Here is a 22,607-nt window from a genome sequence, read left to right on the forward strand (position 1 = left end):
TCCTGTAAATATATCAGGAATTTTTACGATAAGACACCATTATTTAATTGAATAATAATAATTTAAAATGTATATAGTGCCTTACCAAAGGTAGCACATTTTAAAGAAGACGTTTCTTCGTTTTATATAAGGAGGAATATTCTTAATAGATGAATATGGAGCATTTAAACCTTTATGGAGCATTTTAACTTTTTTTCCAGAATAAAGCCTTAACCAGATAATTTTCTTAATTGCTGATGTGGACATAAATGTAGTCAACTTAAAAGACGGATAGAAGGGCTCCGACGTGAAATCATCATTTAACATCACGCTCAGGTTTAGGCTATAAATAAATACATGTGAATCACGTGTAAAATGCATGATACAATAATAAAGACATCAAGAAGTGGAAAGTGTACATGATGTTGTGTCTTAGTTAGATGTTGTAATCCACGTTTGATCTGAAATCACACCATGCGTATTTTCATTCATAAGGTTTACACATTAGAAATATTGGCTGCACCGATTCATACATTCTTTGTAACTTTGGATATGTTTATTTAAAATGTCATTTTATCCTTGTGGCTCTTGGATAAACAGTCATACGAATATTATTTATATTATTATTATAATGAATCCATTACTAGTTTTTAAGTCATTGTTCGTGCCTTTCCGAATAAGGTATTCGGCATCGGGCAGATCCCCAATGGATATATTCACATCTTTGTTTGTGTTCCACAATAGAAAGATAGTCAAAGAGTTTGAGAAAGTCGAGTTGGAAATGGCATAAGGGTGAGTAAATGAGGATTTTTTGGTGAACTATTCCTTTAAGGTAACTATTGCAAGTTTACCACCTTTGACAGTGTACACAACAGTTCAACCCCTAAAAGAACAATTTGTTACATTTTTGTTTTATTTTTCGTCAAATTAAATGTTGTCTACACTGATTAAGGTCGATAAGAGCAAAGTATACGTCATTCTCTTTAAAAGTATAGGTCCCCTGAAAATGAAAATTTGTGATGAAAAAAAAACAATCTCCTTTTGTGTTCCACAGACAAATTAAAGTTATGCAGGTTTTGATTTTTGACTTTATTTTCATTTTGGGCCAACAGCCCTTTTAACTTATTTTGCCAAATTAATTTAAATATAAAAAAGAGCTTAGTAAATGCTGAATATAAAAAAGAAGATTCCTTATTAGTGTGGCCCCTTTAAAGAGAGAGGTGATGTGAATTCACTCGTTGGAGTTCAGTAATGAAGCATTCTGATTTTATTTGTGATAGTATTGGATGGGATTACAGTGACGATACCACTTGCATAGCTTGTTAGTGTAGTGAGGATCAGTTTAAACTGCAGACAGTGAATGTGACTAAAAGGGAAGTAATGGAGTACATTACTGTAATTACCCTGACACTGACATACTGTCCTATAGTCTGAACATCTCTATTCAGACTTATGCCTTTCTGTCCTCTCAAATCTCACACACACACACACACACACACACACACACACACACACACACACACACACACACACACACACACACATACCTACTTAACCACAAAATGAGGTCGTATGACAGAATACCCTAACTTTGGGGACACCCCTTTCTAGAGGGTCTAGAGACAAAAGAAAAACATGACTGCACTTCAGGAGATGCTCTCATTACAAATATCACTTGATATTTTCAATAAAACCTTTCCTTAAAGACCTGACAAATTACCTTCACTTTAGGGACAGTATTTTTTATGTCACTTTTAGGGACATACACAAACTCTGATCAAGTCAAACTTTTAGGACTTTGTGGTGATACACAAACTCTGATCAAGTCAAACTTTTAGGACTTGATAATTAAATAATATTAGAGGGTGAAAATGCTACAAAAAATTTATTCCAAGTAGGCAGAAACATGCTTCAATGCAAAGTTCTCATATTGACAAGAAATGTACAAGCCAGCACAGAGATATCATTGTTAGAAAGTAAAATATCAGTTTCTTCATGGTTGAGGATTAGACAACTGAATTTTTATTTGGACTTTTGAGATGCCACAATTAGACAGGCAAGCCACAATTCTTCTCACTATTAACTTGAATTGCTGTATAACCTTAAGAAAAAAAAATGGTTTGAACCAAATTCAGCAGTGAGAACCAATATTGCAACCAACTGATGATGTCATCGTGCTTGAATCAGCAAAAACTTATGTGCTAGTTATTTTACTTCTAAGTGCATCCCCAAGTACAGGTTGCTGTGTCACTCATGTGACTCATGCCACAGATCTATTGACACCGAACTCCAACCACCTCCTGCAGGTAGTGCTGATGTCATGGTTGGGAGGATTACTTTGAAATGTATTCCACTACAGATTACAGAATACAGGCTGGAAAATGTAATTTGTAACATGTACCATTAGATTACTCAAGGTCAGTAATTTATTCAAAATACTTTGGATTACTTCAGCACTGGTAGATTTTTTTTTCACTTGTTTTGACTATAAAAACTCAAAATACACATGTTAAAAATACATTCTCTGAAAAACTGAAATATCTTATGCAGTGTTGTTTCTAAAACAAGATCACATTTATATGGATAAATATTCCTTCCATCTGAAAGCACTGAATATTAAAAGAAACAAATGACAATAAAATGCAAATTAATCTCTTTGATCTACAAAGTGGAAAACTAATATTACTAATATTTTGTATTTTAAATACGTAATCCCATTACATGTATTCCGTTTCTCCCCAAACCTGTCCGCATGACACATTAACAACTTTTCATGCCATCCTAAACTGCCAGTGTAAAAGCCCTCAAAACCGACACTATAGCGGACTCCAGCGTTACACACACACTCCACTTAATAGACATTTCGAGGACTCAGACGTTACACACACTCCACTTAATAGACACTTCGAGGACTCAGACGTTACACACACTCCACTTAATAGACACTTCGAGGACTCAGACGTTACACACACTCCACTTAATAGACATTTCGAGGACTCAGACGTTACACACACTCCACTTAATAGACACTTCGAGGACTCAGACGTTACACACACTCCACTTAATAGACACTTCGAGGACTCAGACGTTACACACACTCCACTTAATGTCACTTCGAGGACTCAGACGTTACACACACTCCAATTAATAGACACTTCGAGGACTCAGACGTTACACACACTCCACTTAATAGACACTTCGAGGACTCAGACGTTACACACACTCCACTTAATAGACACTTCGAGGACTCAGACGTTACACACACTCCAATTAATAGACACTTCGAGGACTCAGACGTTACACACACTCCAATTAATAGACACTTCGAGGACTCAGACGTTACACACACTCCACTTAATAGACACTTCGAGGACTCAGACGTTACACACACTCCAATTAATAGACACTTCGAGGACTCAGACGTTACACACACTCCAATTAATAGACACTTCGAGGACTCAGACGTTACACACACTCCAATTAATAGACACTTCGAGGACTCAGACGTTACACACACTCCACTTAATAGACACTTCGAGGACTCAGACGTTACACACACTCCAATTAATAGACACTTCGAGGACTCAGACGTTACACACACTCCACTTAATAGACACTTCGAGGACTCAGACGTTACACACACTCCAATTAATAGACACTTCGAGGACTCAGACGTTACACACACTCCACTTAATAGACTCTTCTAGGACTCAGACGTTACACACACTCCAATTAATAGACACTTTGAGGACTCCGACGTTAACAAACTCGTCTTGAATGACTCTTTGGGGACTCTGATACTGATATACAAACAATTGAGGATAGAAAAACACACCACACTGTATTGTACAAGCAAACTTTTTTAAATTGACTTTGCAATATATAACATTGACAGGATGTTGCAAAGAATATTACATGCAAATGCACTGCATGCACAATCATTCTCTTAATCCTAAGAAATGCCAAGATGTTGAAAGAGCAGTGAACACATTGTAGAAGATAAAATATAATATATAACGAGATCGAGAACCTTGGCCTAAACAATTAACTATATCTTCATTCCTCCCTCTTTTCCTCTACTTCACTTTCACTCCTCCATCTTTTTGTCTACTTCACTTTCACTCCTCCCTCTTTTCGTCTACTTCACTTTCACTCCTCCCTCTTTTCCTCTACTTCACTTTCACTCCTCCCTCTTTTCCTCTACTTCACTTTCACTCCTCCCTCTTTTCCTCTACTTCACTTTCACTCCTCCCTCTTTTCCTCTACTTCACTTTCACTCCTCCCTCTTTCCTCTACTTCACTTTCACTCCTCCCTCTTTTCGTCTACTTCACTTTCACTCCTCCCTCTTTTCGTCTACTTCACTTTCACTCCTCCCTCTTTCCTCTACTTCACTTTCACTCCTCCCTCTTTTCCTCTACTTCACTTTCACCTCCCTCTTTTCCTCTACTTCACTTTCACTCCTCCCTCTTTTCCTCTACTTCACTTTCACTCCTCCCTCTTTTCCTCTACTTCACTTTCACTCCTCCCTCTTTTCCTCTACTTCACTTTCACTCCTCCCTCTTTTCGTCTACTTCACTTTCACTCCTCCCTCTTTTCCTCTACTTCACTTTCACTCCTCCATCTTTTCCTCTACTTCACTTTCACTCCTCCCTCTTTTCCTCTACTTCACTTTCACTCCTCCCTCTTTTCCTCTACTTCACTTTCACTCCTCCCTCTTTCCTCTACTTCACTTTCACTCCTCCCTCTTTTCGTCTACTTCACTTTCACTCCTCCCTCTTTTCGTCTACTTCACTTTCACTCCTCCCTCTTTTCCTCTACTTCACTTTCACTCCTCCCTCTTTTCCTCTACTTCACTTTCACTCCTCCCTCTTTTCCTCTACTTCACTTTCACTCCTCCCTCTTTTCCTCTACTTCACTTTCACTCCTCCCTCTTTTCCTCTACTTCACTTTCACTCCTCCCTCTTTTCGTCTACTTCACTTTCACTCCTCCCTCTTTTCGTCTACTTCACTTTCACTCCTCCCTCTTTTTGTCTACTTCACTTTCACTCCTCCCTCTTTTTGTCTACTTCACTTTCACTCCTCCCTCTTTTCATCTACTTCACTTTCACTCCTCCCTCTTTTCCGTCTACTTCACTTTCACTCCTCCCTCTTCATCCCTTTCACTTCTACTTTTAACAACTGTTTTTTCAAGAGAAAATGAAAAAGTGTTAAACACATAGTGGTGAACAGCTTATGAAACAAAATTCAAAAAAGTGCTGAATATTGAAAAGTCATTTTACTTCTACACGGCTACAAAGCACCCTTTTTTTTGAGAGTTGTGATCCTGTTTCGCACATAGTTTTTCAGGCCAGTCCATGTTCGCTCCTTCAAAGCCTCTGGCTCTGCTTCAATGCATCTTTCACAGTCTTGCTTACCAGGAACTTTGCATGTCTTGATGAACCTCATCATGTGCCTTTCTATTGCTTTTACCTCAATGTCCTCCCATTTTCTTTTTGGAGCCTTTAAAGAACCTGAAAAAAATAAGGAAATAAAGTTTTAAATCAGAACCAATCATGACATATTGTAATCTGTAGATTATTAGAAAATGTGAAAAGCCCTCAGATGCTTATTGCTCAGGGATGCCAACTGCTTACATTTCAGGAAAATTCCCAGCTTTGAAACCAAAATCAGTCACCTACATGATGTGTGTTTGAAAGAGTTTGTGTCGAGTGAGGATGGGGCCCAAATGGCCAATGGCAGTTAGTAATATTTGTGCTATTCTTTGACGATCTGACAGGAGTGCAGTTTTCGATAAACAGCTGAGAATAAGGTGAGGCTGCCTATGATCACATAATAGTATTAACACAATAATATTAATCTTCTGCTAAAGGTGCTGTTTCTCTCCTGGTAATGTTGTAATTAAAAATGACAAACAAAATTATCACGTTACCGTATGGGATTAATTAGTAAATTGTTCTTAATCGTGAGTAATGCATTTACCGTTGTGTTCTGATGTCCCAGTGTGTATACTGGGAGGACTTTTATAATGACGTCTATGTTGTGTGGCGCTAGATGACGCCACCAATCCAATGTTACTTTCAGTTTTTTCCTGCCTTTCCACAGGTGTGAATGTGGGTTAATACACACAAGGTTTTTTAATAATACTCTTTTACAAGTGGTGTATGCTTTTTTGAAACACTAAGTTTGAGTCATTGCAGTTTATATTGGTTATAATGATGCAAGTTCCTTGTGGCAATTCACGAGCATATGTTAACCGCTATTTACCCTTTCATTTGCATAATAGTGCACATATTCATGAACGTGGCTGTATGGTTGCTGTGCAAAACCAAAAAAGAAAGCTATATACTTCCAACTGATTAATATTGTGGAGGATGAGTGTTAAAGAGATTTAATGCCCATTTTAGGACTGCACAATACATTTAATTTATTGATATATCAAGGGCTTGCAAAAATTACATTATTTTAATACTTTAACTTTCATGATGACTTTTTCTTACACAATTCCCACATTGAATGAAGTCACAACAATTGGATCAAAAAATAAAAATAGACTCATTCAGAATATCCCACAATATGCTGAAATTAACTATATTCATTTATTTTACAAAGCAAATACAAATAATTGCATTTTGATATCAATCGTAAATGGCATAAATAAATACAGTCAGGTCCATAAATATTGGGACATGGACACAATTCGAATCTGTTTGGCTCTATACACCACCACAATGGATTTGAAATGAAACGAACAAGATGTGCTTTAACTGCAGACTTTCAGCTTTAATCTGAGGGTATTTATCAGGTGAGCGGTGTAGGAATTACAACAGTGTGCATATGTGCCTCCCACTTTTTGAGGGACCAAAAGTAATGGGACAGATTAACAATCATAAATCAAACTTTCACTTTTTAATACTTGGTTGCAAATCCTTTGCAGTCAATTAAAGCCTGAAGTCTGGAACGCATAGACATCACCAGACGCTGGGTTTCATCCCTGGTGATGCTCTGCCAGGCCTCTACTGCAACTGTCTTCAGTTCCTGCTTGTTCTTGGGGCATTTTCCCTTCAGTTTTGTCTTCAGCAAGTGAAATGCATGCTCAATCGGATTCAGGTCAGGTGACTGACTTGGCCATTGCATAACACTCCACTTCTTTCCCTTGAAAAACTCTTTGGTTGCTTTCGCAGTACGCTTCTGGTCATTGTCCATCTGTACTGTGAAGCGCCGTCCAATGAGTTCTGAAGCATTTGGCTGAATATGAGCAGATAATATTGCCCGAAACACTTCAGAATTCATCCTGCTGCTTTTGTCAGCAGTCACATCGTCAATAAATACAAGAGAACCAGTTCCATTGGCAGCCATACATGCCGACGCCATGACACTACCACCACCATGCTTCACTGATGAGGTGGTATGCTTTGGATCATGAGCAGTTCCTTTCCTTCTCCATACTCTTCTCTTCCCATCACTCTGGTACAAGTTGATCTTTGTCTCATCTGTCCATAGGATGTTGTTCCAGAACTGTGAAGGCTTTTTTAGATGTTGTTTGCAAACTCTAATCTGGTCTTCCTGTTTTTGAGGCTCACCAATGGTTTACATCTTGTGGTGAACCCACTGTATTCACTCTGGTGAAGTCTTCTCTTGATTGTTGACTTTGACACACATACACCTACCTCCTGGAGAGTGTTCTTGATCTGGCCAACTGTTGTGAAGGGTGTTTTCTTCACCTGGGAAAGAATTCTTCGGTCATCCACCACAGTTGTTTTCCGTGGTCTTCCGGGTCTTTTGGTGTTGCTGAGCTCACCTGTGTGTTCTTTCTATTTAAGAATGTTCCAAACAGTTGATTTGGCCACACCTAATGTTTTTGCTATCTCTCTGATGGGTTTGTTTTGATTTTTCAGCCTAATGATGGCTTGCTTCACTGATAGTGACAGCTCTTTGGCTCTTATAGTGAGAGTTGACAGCAACAGATTCCAAATGCAAATAGCACACTTGAAATGAACTCTGGACCTTTTATCTGCTCCTTGTAAATGGGATAATGAGGGAATAACACACACCTGGCCATGGAACAGCTGAGTAGCCAATTGTCCCATTACTTTTGGTCCCTTAAAAGTGGGAGGCACATATACAAACTGTAGTAATTCCTACACCGTTCACCTGATTTGGATGTAAATACCCTCAAATTAAAGCTGAAAGTCTGCAGTTAAAGCACATCTTGTTCGTTTCATTTCAAATCCATTGTGGTGGTGTATAGAGCCAAAAAGATTTGAATTGTGTCGATGTCCCAATATTTATGGACCTGAATGTATATTGTAAGTGACCTGCATGCAATTTGGAACAAAAGACAACTTTGTGATCTCTGGGATAGATCGTAAATACTGTAGGCACCAATGCTCTTTTTGGGAAACACAGCCCTGATCTTTCCCATTATACATTTTAAAATTAATTTCAATTTAAAAGGTAAAATTTTAGCACTTTCAAAATCAGTGATTATTCATGATTAATGATGTAAAATTATGTGATTCATCACGATTAAAACTTTTAATTGACCGACAGCACTAGTTGTAATAAAAAACACAAGATTGTGTCATATTCTTATAAACAGCATTGTTTTATACTATGCATATGTTCTGTGATTAATGAATACAATTGTAATTACATAAAAAAAAGATGTGTGAAAATATAGAAGCCGAACAAAAGCCAGCAAAACAGCTGAAACCTTACTGAATGTACATTTAAATCATTTACTTTCTTTAAACTTGCAGTCTATTTTCTCTAAAGAAAGCCCAGAGGCATACCCCAAGATATAAAACAACCTTTTTACTTCCGAACTGGCCTCCCTGATTGTTGTCTTTAGTTAATATAAAAGTAATTCTTGGTGATTAAATGATTGGTTAAAACTTTGCTTACTTTGATCCTTTTGTGATCCAGACAGTTGAGCCGTCTCTTCTGGGGATGCTGACTGAGATGGGTCGCTGCAATCCTCCTCATCACTTGACATATCATTAACGAGGGGTTCAAATTGTTCTAAAAGAAAGCATTGATGAATGAAAATATAATATCATCATAGCATCATACTTTCAAATGTAATTTTTTTTCTTACATTTTCTGTCAAAAAACTTGCATAGACAAAAATATTAGCATAGACATGCAAGCATGCTCATACCATTTGGGTCAATTTCAATCTCATCAAGCGTCTTTCCTTTGAAGTCTGAGAGTGTTCCCTTTTCCATTGCTAACAAGACCTTGCTCATCTTTGCCAGCTGCAGCGTCCCCTCCGGTAAGCGGTAATATTGTCTGTGGATTCTGATATCATGACCGAGGAAATCAGCCAATTGATCTGCTTCGTTCTCATCAAGGTTCAAGATTTTTGACATGGTTGCTATGTGTTTCCTCAGCTTAGTTGATGACAGTGCTTCTGGATTCTTTATGCCACATTCCTGAGCAGCTCTGTAAATGCACTCTCCTCCTCGGTATGCAGACATTGCTCCTGATCTGGCAAACAGAAAAGGATTCTCAGCTGGGACTTCACAAACCTCACGTGTTTCAACAAGCAGCTCCATGGCAGAAACCATTGAAGGCTTGAGAAGCACAGGAACCTTTCTCCCTCGTTTACCACGGATCTCAACTCGGGTGAAGTGCAGACACAACTTTCTCTCGAACTCCGAAAGACAGATCGCTAGGTCTTCATGTAGCTCAGAAGAATCCCTGCTTTTAAAAGCTGCCAAAAGCATTCGTGATACCTCACCTTCTCTTCTTCTGTTGAACAGGATGACTTGCGTCAATGTGACCTTAGCAAGAGCTGAATAGCTTTTTGCCGATGGGCAGTTTCTGAGCTTGCTTAGGAACTGTTTGTGTTTCTTTTCCAGATGTGCATGCAGAACTTTGACATCTTGAGTGAAAGGAATGATCTGAGGCGTGTTCCACTTGGCTTCTTTTAAAGTAGTTAAAGCACCAGCAGAAATGTATTCGTTCCATCTTGCCTGGTGTATTTTTCTGAAGTCTCGAGCACACTCAGCACGTTGATGGTCTCCGTACATCATGGCATTGCTCTCAACAATACTACAGATCTTGTTTAAAGAATGACCAAGTTTGAGAGCTAGAGAGGGAATGCGGTAGCAGTTTTTCTCTTCATCATAGCCAGATACAACTTTAACAGCTGAAATGACTTGTTTGAAATTTGCTGGAATGATGAAGTCCACCATAGATCTTAGCCGAGTAATCTTCCTTGCTTCAAGAAGAAGTCTGCCAACTTCTCTCATCTTCTGTCTGATGTAGTCATGTTTATTAACATCAGATCCCATCCTATTAAACATGTGCTCCCCCAGTTGCATGATGCAGCAGTCAGAGTGAACAACACGGGAAACTTCATCATAGTTCATAATGGAAAGTATATTCTTTAAACCTTTGCTCACTTCTAAACCAACTGGAGTTTTCAGAGCGCAGAGTGATCGGACTCTTTTCCTGCCCTTGGATTCATCATCTTTAGGTTTCAGAGGACAGTTCTTTAAATGTTTCCAAAGGCTACGCTTGTTGTAAAGCCCTTGGCAGTAAACACAGTGAATGAAATCCTTGGCTTTTTTGCTCTCTTTTGGACGGTAGCAGGCAACCATCTCTCCATGTCCATTTCTTGCCACATCTGTGTTGTGGGCAAAGTTGCCCTTTTTCTAAGGAGGTTTAACTGGATTCGCCTCTCTTTAGAATGTTTTGGAAACGCAACTGCCTTTGCAACGTCCACTTCATTGCGATGGACAGATTCAAGGTGTCTTGCCATTTTTGAAAAAGGCTTAGAGCAATAAAGACAATACTGCTTCTTCTTATATGACTTGCGATCCTGCACAGGTGATGGCATTGATTGAATAAAAGACCTATCTTCAGAAGAGGGGTCTGTCTCTTTGGTTTTGCATTGCACTTTAGCATTTGGTGATGGTGTTGTCACGCCTGTGTCTGATGAACTGCTTGTATCTTTATAGCTTTGTGAAAAAGGTGAAGTTGGATTTTTCAGAGAACTTTTGACCATACCTTTTCCAGAAGTCTTTTCATTAGCTTCATCTAAGCTACTTTCAACCATGCTATATCCAGAAGCACTATCATCTGATTCGTCTGAGCTGCTCTTGGGTACATAGTCAACATCGCTGTAGTCTGTAACATCTGAATCACTGAGGGCTTTCCATGAGTACTGAAAAAGAGAACAACACATGATGAAAATAAGGATGTACAATTTCAGTAAGTTTCAGTGCTCAAATAAGGGGAGTGAACTTTTAAATAAGATAAGGTGTTAGTAGTCTATGGGCATTATGTGGTTTCTGTAAATCTAATTAGCATTGTACTGTGGTTACTTAAGTGTAATGACAAGCAAGACACTCTTTCAGGTTATCATACAAGCATTAAAAATGCTGCATAGCATGTCACGTACCTCTCACATAATTTCTCTAATAATCTAAAATGCCCTTCTTTGGAGAGTAATATGTGATTGGAATTTGAGTGCACAAAAATTTTTATCAAATAATTATGGTTGGACATTTATGTAATAATAGTGACTTATCTTAATAGAGATATTAAGACTGGGTGGCCGTTTCATCTCCACGATATACTGTATATATTTATATAGAAATAAAGTGTCAACTGGTGGAGATTTTTTTATATTGTTAATATCATTGTATGTAAATATCTAATGCTTCACCTGGTTGCACTGACAGACAAACATGCAGAAAGATGAACACACAAAATGCGGGACAGCATTGAATTTGATCATTCAGCAAGAGGAATGTATTTTTATATAAAAATGTGCCGTTTTCTCATGTTCTCACTAGGGCTGGTTTATAGGATGATTTAATTGTATATCGATGAATAGAGCTGGGTAGTTTCCAAATATTTTAAACAGTATCCCATTTACCATGATTTTAAAAACGTGCTAATCGAAAATTAAACAATTAAAATCATTTCGGATTTTAGAGACAGGCTGTGTCAATTTTCATTGCTCTGTTGATTGTCGACATGTTCTCTAAATAGAATCAGCGGATGACATCAACGGATGATCACTTTTGCACTGATATTCCTGGCCAAATTGAGAACAGATACTAAGGATGTCTGCATACTATTTACATGTCACAGCAAGCATTGTCCTACATAAAGACATTGGAGTAAGCCATGTGGATGAATCTGCTTGTTTTAGGTGCTTATGCCTCAAGTTGGCTGGAGTTTGTTTTGTGGAATATTTCTTACAGGACATTGGAGTGAGTTTGACTGCACAAAGAACTGAATAGATGCTTTGTGCAGGTTCCGCTAGCGGCTGGAGCTTGTTTTGTGCAGGCCCAGACCTTCAAGACAATTAAGTGGATGAATCTACACTTTTTTTGTGTGTTTATTCCGCTTATGGGCTGGAGTTTGTTTTATAGATGATCTTCTGATGTGTAATTCTGTTTAAAAAAATTGTGTGGAAGCACCGGACTTGAGCAATCTGATGGCAAGTTTGTCGCAGGGACTATCGTAGGCGTACATGGACTGTTTGAGTTTAGAGGGATGGACACCAATTGGTGATGTTGTGCGCAGGGTTAATGCACATGTTTTTCTTTTTTTTTGCTGGGGAAAGTTCGGGGTTGATTGTTGCACCAATGTGGAATGTGGTCTTTATAATTACATTTTTATCTAATTTCTCTACTATGTTAATGTCAAATACTAATATGAGTGGATTGTCACTCTTCACATGGAATGTGAATGGTTGGGACACCCCATAAAAAGAAGGAAGGTTATTTATTTTCTTAAAAACGTAAGAAATAGGATATAGTGTTTCTTAAAGAAACACAAGTTTTCTGCAGGAAGCTGAACATTTTGGGAAGATATGGGATGGACATGTTTTCTTTAGTGCTGGCTCGAGTAAGAGCAGGGGAGTCATTACATTGATAAGTAAACATCTACAATTCAAATGTCTCCAACGGATTAAAGTTAAATTAGAGTCATTATTTTTTTTTTTGAAATTCAGGGGCAAAGGTTGATTTTGGCTAATATTTCTGCACATAACAATGTGCATTATAACAATATAATGTTGGGAGGAGACTTTAATCTATTGATGGATTCAGTCCTTGATCATAGTAAAGGAAAAGTGTGTAAGTCCCCTAGAGCAACATCTACGCTTCAGAGGATGTGTACAAATCTTGGTCTTACAGATATTTGGAGACTTTTGAACCCATATGGTAGGGTCTATACATTTGAATCCATATGGTAGGGACTATACATCTTAGTCTCTGATCACACTCTGGTGAGTTTAAAGGTGTTGCCACATACAGAGAAAAAAAAAAAAGAATATAGTTGGTGTTTTAATGTTTCCCTATTGCAAAATTCTGAGTTCCAACTAATTTTAAAGTCCGAAATCATTGTTTATATGGAGTCCAACTGGTCCTCATTATCTTCTGTGGGCGTGGCTTGTAGACACTTAAGGCATTTCTTAGGGGTCGGATCATACAGTATGCCTCATTCATCAAAAAATCCAAAGCATGAGAACTCGTGGAGTTGGAGGGGAATATTAAAAGTGCCGAGGCAGAGCTGAAGCGCCAAATGTCGTCTGATGGCCTCAGAGAATTGACCCGATTGAAATACAGATATAATACTATTTTGTCATACTTTGAGTCGGGGGACAAAGCAGGGAAGCTTTTGGCTAGATATATAAAGGAAAGAGTCTTTTTCTACCATTCCCTCAATTAAATCTGCTGCTGGTGAAATATTTACCATTGATATTAATAATACTTTTAAAGAAATCTATCTTGATCTTTATAGTTCCATGTTTTCGTCTACTGATGAAGATATTAGAAATTTTGTGGAACCATTAGATCTCCCTAAACTGTTGACTGAGCAAACATTTTTTATTGATTCTGGAGATAAACTTGGAGGAGCTTGGCGAGGTAATTAAGCCCTTACCTACAGGCAAGGCTCTGGGGTCTAAATTCTATTTAACTGGTCTAAATCTGAAACTTTGGCTCTGACAGCATACTGCCCGTAAACAGCTTTTCATCTGACATCTTTCAGTGGCCCAAACAGGGCATTTAGTATTTGGGTATTTTATTCCCAGCAAATTTATGTGATTCAGTTAATTCAGAGTTAATTTTGACCATTTAAAAAAAAATTTGAGGGATGTGGGCAGGTGGGGTATGTTGGTTAATTGTATATGTTTTTAAGTCATCAAGTATTTTATTTGGACTGTTTGTTTATATGCGTGTCTGTTGTTATTTTATGTTTGACCACTGGAATGTATGTGTGGTTGCAGGTGGTGGGGGGGTACATAAATGTTAAAAGTTGTTTAAATTGAGTTCTATTTCATTTTTAGGAGGCAGTAACTGCATTACCCAAGCATAAAACAAACACAAATTAATGTGCATGTACCAGAAGCTAAACTGGTATGGCGACATCCACAGATTGTCTACTAAATGTGTATACCCACCTCCCTTAATGAGACAGGCTCAGGTTCCTGTGATAAGCCATTCCCTGCGGTGGATGCAGCACAGGGCAAAGGTGATGAGGATTGCGGCACATTAAGTGGTGAATGTGATGGTGTATCAGATGTGCATACTTCAGTGGGTGACGGGGACAGCTGGAAAACATAATCAGAAGTAATATCATATGGACTAAATGAAAGGCTCAAAAGTACCAAAAAGCACCTGTAAAGAAATTGAGGTGTTAATTATTTGTGATGCGTCTGTGTTCATATATATTACTCACCGAGCAATCTTTTGTGACAGCTGTTTAGTGACCTGATCATGCAATAGCTTGAGATGTTTCTTTTCACTCTCATTCCTCTCAGTCTCTGCTCTTTTAAAGCGATTATAACAATCTTCATGATGTTGTCGCAACTTTGACATTCTTGATTGAAACCGCTGCTGTAGATATAAAAGAGGTATTTAGCTTAAGCCAAGAGTAAAATATACATTGTCAATGTTAAAAACTGTGGCACCTAAAGACATTTAAGCATCACTGAGGTGAGCCAAAAGGTAAGATGTATGTTTTGTTAATTTAACGAAGTTGTTTTATTTTTGGTAAGCACTGCTCTGGTATAGTTGAGGGAAAAGTGAGGACAAGTCAAAGAAATTTTGTATCACTTCTCACTTGACTTGTTAACACTTACATTAAGCGTCGTGGAAGGGAAGAATGTGACCAGAAGTGAAGATTATCATAACTTTTTAATTCTGTTATTTTCTTATAAACATCATTAATTTAGCTTGGGAAGACATTAATGGCCGGACTGCAGTTGTGTCGATTACATTGGGACTATCAAAATTTGGTACCTGTTGACTTGCATTGTACGGACCTACAGAGCTGAGATATTCTTCTAAAAATCTTTATTTGTGTTCTGCTGAAGAAAGAAAGTCATATTCATCTGTGATGGCATGAATATAATGAAAGAATTGTTATTTTAGGGTAAACTACTCCTTTAAGAGTTAGTTATATTGTTTTAATGCATTGTAAAATCCGGCCTCTAAGCTTCAAAATTACCCATTTTGTCATTACAAGGAGTGAAGCAGAATTAACTGTACTTACCGATTTCTGTGGGCCCAAACTGCTGACTGATTTTACATCACTGGATTCTGTTGACGGTTCATTTAAAGACTGGAGAAATATGAGACCATAAAACACATTAGCAATTAATGACAGGAAAAAGGCATCATATATTGCTGCTTATGAATTCTAGCATTTTCTTTATGGTACCTTGGCTCTCCACGGCCAGTCCGAGTCGCCATAGTTGTAAGTGATTTCTTCACCTGGTAAAATGTCTCGTACAGCAAATAGACAAAGATGAGGCTTTTTCTTCACTTCAACAGTTCTCATTTTGCAAGTTGGATTTTTGTGCTCATCGTTGACAAGTCTTCCCAGGGACTTGTCTTCCTTGGATGCATCCATACTATATAAACACACACACTTACCATTAAATGTATGCAAGACATATACAGAAGTGTTTTTCACATCTACAGTCTGTTTTATATTAAAGGCACAGTTCACTATAATTCTCTCATCATTTACTCGCCCTCATATGACTTTCTGTCTCCTGTGGTAATCATTTTTGACGTGTTTTGGTCCTTACAATGTAAGCCAATGGAGTCCAAAGCTTTCAAGCTCAAAAAGGTTATAAAGGGAAAACATACAGCTGCTCAAAAAATTTAATATTGTGGAAAATTCATTCAAAAAGTGGAACTTTCTATATTCTAGATTCATTTCACATAAAAAATTATTGTTGCAATCTTGATGATTACTGCTTACAGCTCATAGAAATAAAAAATCCAGTATCTCAATATATTAGAATACAGAATTTATAATACAGAAATATCAACCTGAGAAGAGTTTTAATCAGCTAATTAACTCAAAACACCTGCAAAGGTTTCCCGAGCCTTTAATCTCCGTCTGGTTCAGTACACACAACCACAATCATGGGGAAGACTGGTGACTTGACAGTTGTCCAGACGACACTCATTGACATCCTCCACTAGGAGGGTAAGCCACAGAAGGTCATTGCTGAATGAGTGCTGTTCCATTCCAAGACCAGAGACAACGCCAGAACCGTCTTACCTGGGTTAAAGGAGAAGAACTGGACCGTTGCTCAGTGGAGAGGCCAGTGTGAAGTTTCCACAGTCAGTGATGATATGGGGTGCCATGTCATCTGCTGGTGTTGGTCCACTGTTTTCTCTCAAGTCGAGAGTCAATTCAGCCGTCTACCAGGATATTTTAGAGCAATTCATGCTTCCATCTGCTGACAAGGTTTTTGGAGATGCTGATTTCCTTTTCCAGCAGGACTTGGCACCTGCCCACAGAGCCAGAACTACAAGTAACTGGTTTTCTAACAATGGTATTACTGTGCCCAACAATACAGACAAGCTGATGGCCGCTATCAAAGCATCCTGTGCTTCCAGAACACCTCGGCAGTGCCACAGACAGATTGCCTCCATGCCACGCCACATTGATGCAATAATTTGTGCAAAAAGAGCCCTGACCAAGTATTGAGTGCATAAATTAAAATACTTTTCAGAAGGTTGACATTTCTGTATTATAAATTCTTTATTCTAATATTTTGAGATACTGGATTTTTTATTTCCATGAGCTGTAAGCTGTAATTATCAACATTAAAACCAAAAAAAAAAATTTCATGTGTAAGGAATCTAGAATATATGAAAGTTCCAATTTTTAACTTTTCCATGATATTCACATTTTTTTAGATGCACCTGTACCTCTCAAGTGTTTAGTCCATGTCTTCTGAAGTGATAAAATTAGCTTTGGGTGAGAATTCAACCCAAATATGTCATTATTCTCTATAAATCCTCCGCTGTAGTTCATGAGAGAAGCTGGTTTACGGTTGTTTGCACTTGACACATGTGCAGAGCACTCTACATTTCAAATGTGAAAGGAGTTATTCATTAATAAAGATTTATAGGGAATGATGACTTAAATTGGGAGTCAGATAGAATAAGAATGAGTAAATGATGAGAGAATGATCATTATTGGTAAAATTGGCCCTTTTACTCTCTTGAAGAAAAAGATCTCTTTGAGCTTCCCTGCTACATCAAGTCAACAGTTCTTGATGTACTTACCACCAATATTTTCCATGCCACTGAAAATCAAACAAGAATGTGCTCTCAGTTTCAGTGTAGTTTTTAGTTCGTTCAAGACTCTCCTTTGAACTCAGAAGTTCACCTCTGTATTCAAGAACAAAGTCTCCTCTGCAGAAAGATTCAGTGGTGAAAACGCCACGGCCTAAAGCAGAAAAAAACATTATTTTGATTACTGTTACAGGGTGTCTGCAATCTCATTTAATAAGTAAAAATGGAAATATCTGAAATGTACTAACATTTTACTAATTCAACAGTTCAGCTGCAATACAAAAGTAATCCAAAGTACTTATATTTGAATTGTCTTGCCTTTATATTTGCTGATGTACTGCTCTTGAAGACCAGGCTTTTCAGTTTCAAATATGATGTTATCTTCAGCATCCTGCTGAGGTCTTCTACGTCTTTTACGGATAGCCAGCATGCTGAATTCCACACATAGGGCAATTTTCATGAGGGAAAAACGATTATATAAAATTAATGGAATAAACAAGCATAATTACAATGTAAAAAATATCTTAGAAAGAATTGTTCAATCAAAAAGAGAGAGAGAGAGAGAGAGAGAGAGAGAGAGAGAGAGAGAGAGAGACTCCAAATTAAATAATGACAGAATGTTGATTTACATTGGGGTTTAATCCCACTGGTCACAACTGTGATCACACTTTGCTTCCATGTTTGTGGAGTATTACAGTAAGAGGTAAGATATAAATAATGATATACACCAAACTATTTCATTTCTACTTCACCACAGAAAGATAATGTCCTCAAAGCAAAATATGTTAAAATACAAATAGCAAATTTGGTACCTTAGGTACTGCTATTAATGCATTTCTAAGATTTACACTGAATTATATCCATCAATACACAAATGTGACTAGTGGGAAAGCACAAACTTAATTGGCTTAATTGTTTAATCGTCAACTTCATAATTAAACAGGTTCAACTAACAATTGACATGAAGAACACAAGTGAATACAACGCTAAACATCGATTTATTAGTCAAGAATCTCTTATTGTATATTTTTATGACAAGACATCTTACCTTTTCTTCCTTAATGAGCGTGTTCAGTGTTGTCGTTCGCGGGAAAAACTGTCTTCGCTCCATTAGACGTCATTGTCACGTGTCTGAATTCCCGGGAAAACGAGGTTTGTCACGTGTTAAACTCGCAATGACACACATTCATACTAACGATTTCTGCCATATACGATATAAATAGTATGTTTAGTCTTGTAGGAAGCTTTTCTGAAATTAAATGTTTAGACAAATATTCTGATAACGTCTTTTTTTCTTATTCTGATACAGATTTTGCCAACTATGTATTTTTATAGTGCAAACACAGGACATTTAAATGCTAAAAATGCATAATCTCATGTTCTCATGAAAACTGACATTCTACCTTTCGTTTAGTTGAAAAAACGCCACATATCAAATGTCTTTCAAAACATAATTAATCTCATCGCGTTACTGTGTAGTGACGTCACTGCATCTCACGGTCAGCGCGAGAGCGCCCATCCCCCCCTTCAAGACTTTTCCGCGGGCAAATCAAGTGCTTCTGAGTGAAAGCAGAGTGGGGGAGGGGGTTAATTGAGGTGTCTCCAAACTTACACTTCACTTGCAATCTTATGTTCTGTTCATTCTAATAAATCAATGGCATTTCCCATTAAATACAAAGTTAGAAAAGTGGCTATGTCTAGTAACATTTCTTTTTAATTGCTTTATTTACACAATAATTTAAATTATCAATATTCTTATGAGTATATCTACTTTATCTTTTTTGAGCACGTCTAATTTTCTTTCCCTTTTTGAGCATGTCTACTTTTCTTGCTTTTTTCAATTTTTTGAGCTGTGAAGTTTTTGCATGTGAAGTTTTGCTCTGGATAGGCAGCAGTGATCAGGTGTGTGGGGAAGGGCAGCCTACACTGACCTGTATCTGATACACTGCACAAATATCTATCTTAAATCATCTTGATTTCTGATTCCCTTAAATACCATTATTGTAAGAAACTATGTAATATGGACATAACTTGGCTGATGGTTATTCTGCATCAAATCATCAAATTATTTTTATTTATTACTTAAAAATACATTTTCCAGCTTCATCACATTACTTTGTCACATGAAAAGCAGCATATACAGTCCCCTTGCGATACATAAATAAAATAATCTACTTTTAAGGGTTAGGTAAGAATTCAAATGAGATTTGCTTCAAGACAGTAAATTGTATATATGTATGTGTGTATATATATATATATATATAATAAAGTGCTCCTCTGTGGAGATCATCAAGAGCACCAAATTCCTTGGTGTTCACCAGGCGGAGAACCTCATCTGGTCCCACAACACCAACTCTATTACCAAGAAAGCCCAGCAGTGTCTCTACTTTCTTCGAAGTCTGAGGAAAGCACATCTCCCACCCCCATCCTCACAACATTCTATAGAGGGACTATTGAGAGCATCCTAAGCAGCTGCATCACTGCCTGGTTTGGGACTTGCACCATTTTGGACCGCAAAGCCCTGCAGAGGATAGTGAGGACAGCTGAGAAGATCATCGGGGTCTGTTTTCCCTCCATCAAAGACCTTTACACTAAACGCTGCATTCAGAAAAAGCAACCAACATTGTGGATGATCCACACTCCCCTCACATAAACTATTCACCTTCCTGCCGTCTGGCAAGAGGTACCGAAGCATTCGGGCCCACACGGCCAGACTGTGTAACAGCTTCTTCCCCAAGCTATCAGACTCCTCAATACTCAGAGACTGGTACTAACTGTATATGGTAGAACGACAATAAAACCACATGACTTAACCTGAACATCACAGTGTAGTATGTCACTTTTTTTTTATTTACTGCAAGCCACTTTGCTTACCCTGGACATTGGTTTGAAAACTGGCTAAAAAGAAACACATTTATCAAGAAAGTCAGTCTATTTTTCTTTTTGAAGATGAAGGCTATTCCATGCACCACTACTTTAAAGAATAAAACAATCTGAATTAACAGAGAAATGGACAAGCCAGATGCACAACTAGTACACAAGTCCATCAGACTCTCTAGATAACTCCGCACAAATCCTAGACCTGTACATGCAAATACCAGTTTTATTCTGCAACATTTAGAAGAGAAGAATTTTAGGTAGACTTAAAAGAAAAAAAGTGCCTGACACTGGCTAATAGGAAAAAAGATAGAACATGCAATTTAAATAATGAACTGATAAATGATTAATCCATTCAAATGTCTCTATTCTGTACAAAGTTTGAGATGTTGAGCTGTTGTTCAACGTTTGACTAAGGTCAGTGAAAGGTGTTCACTTGAAGATCTAGAATAAACTGACTGCTAGGAATGCCTGAGGTGTCAATGCTGCAAGTGTAGGATTCTTGAACACAGCATTTATTTTAATTAAATTAGTCATTTTTAACAATAAATTGTCTTTACTGCATTTCTTGTTAAATTTAAAGCATCTTTGATTAATAAAAGTATAATTTACTTACAAAAACATACAAAGTTCATAGTGATCCCAAACTTTTGAATAGTAGTTTATCTGTATACTTGTATCTAGTAATTTGTAAGTATACACATATCTATACTTATACAGTATATGCATACTTAGTGATATTGCACAATTGGTCACTGTACTTTTAAAAACTTTTTTATTTCATTTTTTTTGTATTGTATTTTTTTCCTGCATTAAATAAATATTCAAAATAACCACTCCAGCAAAGGGTGCAATATTTCCTGTTAATTTCCACTTTTGGCTTTTGTAACATTGTACATCTTTAATCTAAAATGTTGCCACAGACATTTCACAAATGATTTGAACATTGATTATGATTTGAACAGTCAATATGGACAGGCTCTACACATCATTCAGAATAAATGTATTACCCCTCAGTTATGAAAAGCAATTAATTGTCAATCAGGCAGTCTGCACCTTCTCCCCTGCCAACAGTTTTTGTGACTTTTAGCTCCTGCAACAGGGGAACTTTTTACCCCCAATACTATCCTTGCCAAAATTCAATGTTTATTGAAAAACTTTTTATTTAATCACCTTCAACAAAACTCTTTTGTCTCAAAATACATAGAATCATTTCAGGTATTCTAATTTTCTACATCAATTTGCAGCATTTTTAAACATTATAGTTAGTGATTTTTTTCACTAAATTATATTAAATTATAAATTATATTAGCTACATTAAAATAATAATAACAATAATAATAATAAAATAACAAAGCAGCCAAGTATGTCAACAGGAACAACAGGGAAATTAACTATTAAATAAGAATTGTGTTTAAAGTTAAGCTTCTCCTTGTAAAATAAATAGGGCTGGCCCATGGTAGTTGTTTCTTTTCATTCTTTTTCTTTGAAGTAAAAGTTAATATGCTAAATGATTTCCCTTTCGTCAGAAGTCTGTTATGGGTCTTGAAGGCACAGAACTAATGACACTGGGTCTAATTCTAGTTAGATATCAAGTTTATTTTCTGTTTCCAAAAGCTTTTGTAACTTATAACATGACCACGTACAATGTGTTTTAGCTACATTGGTGAAAATGAGGATTACAATAATGACTACAACTGTGTGATGTACAGTATGTAACAAAAGTGTTAATTTTGAATTGCTGTTGTTTGAATACACAATACATATTTTCAGACAGGGTTTCAAATGTCCTAAAATTTCTCAATATCAATTGCAGTCACTCCTCTACAGATTTAATCCTCTGTGTGATGAAATTAAACACAGCACCATAAAATAAACTAATAGTCATCCGTCTTGGTATTGAAAACAACATGTTCTAGTTAATAACGGTCGTATGCTGTATAATAATTTGATAGGAAACAAAAAAGACAACTTGGCTGCTGGTTATTCTGCAATCAATTATTTAAATGTATTACTTAAGAATACATTTCCCAGCTTAATCACTTTGTCACATGAAAAGCAGCATATATCCCTTGCAATAAATAAATAAAATAATCTACTTTTAAGGGTTAGGTAAGAATTCAACTGAGATTTGCTTCAAGACAGTAAATTAATCTCCATGTCTTTTAATATAATTATAG

At 37.1% G+C, this 22,607-nt stretch overlaps 2 protein-coding genes across 3 annotated transcripts in view; one reads left to right on the forward strand and one right to left on the reverse strand.

The window, feature by feature from the left end:
* Nucleotides 1-22,607, forward strand: part of LOC127630504 (transmembrane protein 132E) — a 432,450-nt gene that overhangs the window by 296,897 nt on the left and 112,946 nt on the right. The gene's annotated exons all lie outside the window — the stretch shown is intronic.
* LOC127630545 (N-lysine methyltransferase KMT5A-A-like) lies at nt 14,850-18,741 on the reverse strand. Its single transcript, XM_052108188.1, has 5 exons — nt 18,599-18,741; nt 17,869-17,981; nt 17,542-17,704; nt 15,671-15,863; nt 14,850-15,571 (listed from the first exon to the last, which is right to left on the reverse strand). The coding sequence occupies exons 2-5, from the start codon at nt 17,978-17,980 to the stop codon at nt 15,407-15,409; spliced, it is 633 nt and encodes a 210-aa protein (XP_051964148.1). The 5' UTR covers nt 17,981; nt 18,599-18,741; the 3' UTR covers nt 14,850-15,406.

This window comes from Xyrauchen texanus, chromosome 3 (assembly GCF_025860055.1).
Source record: "Xyrauchen texanus isolate HMW12.3.18 chromosome 3, RBS_HiC_50CHRs, whole genome shotgun sequence".
In the NCBI taxonomy this organism is placed as follows: Eukaryota; Metazoa; Chordata; class Actinopteri; order Cypriniformes; family Catostomidae; genus Xyrauchen; species Xyrauchen texanus.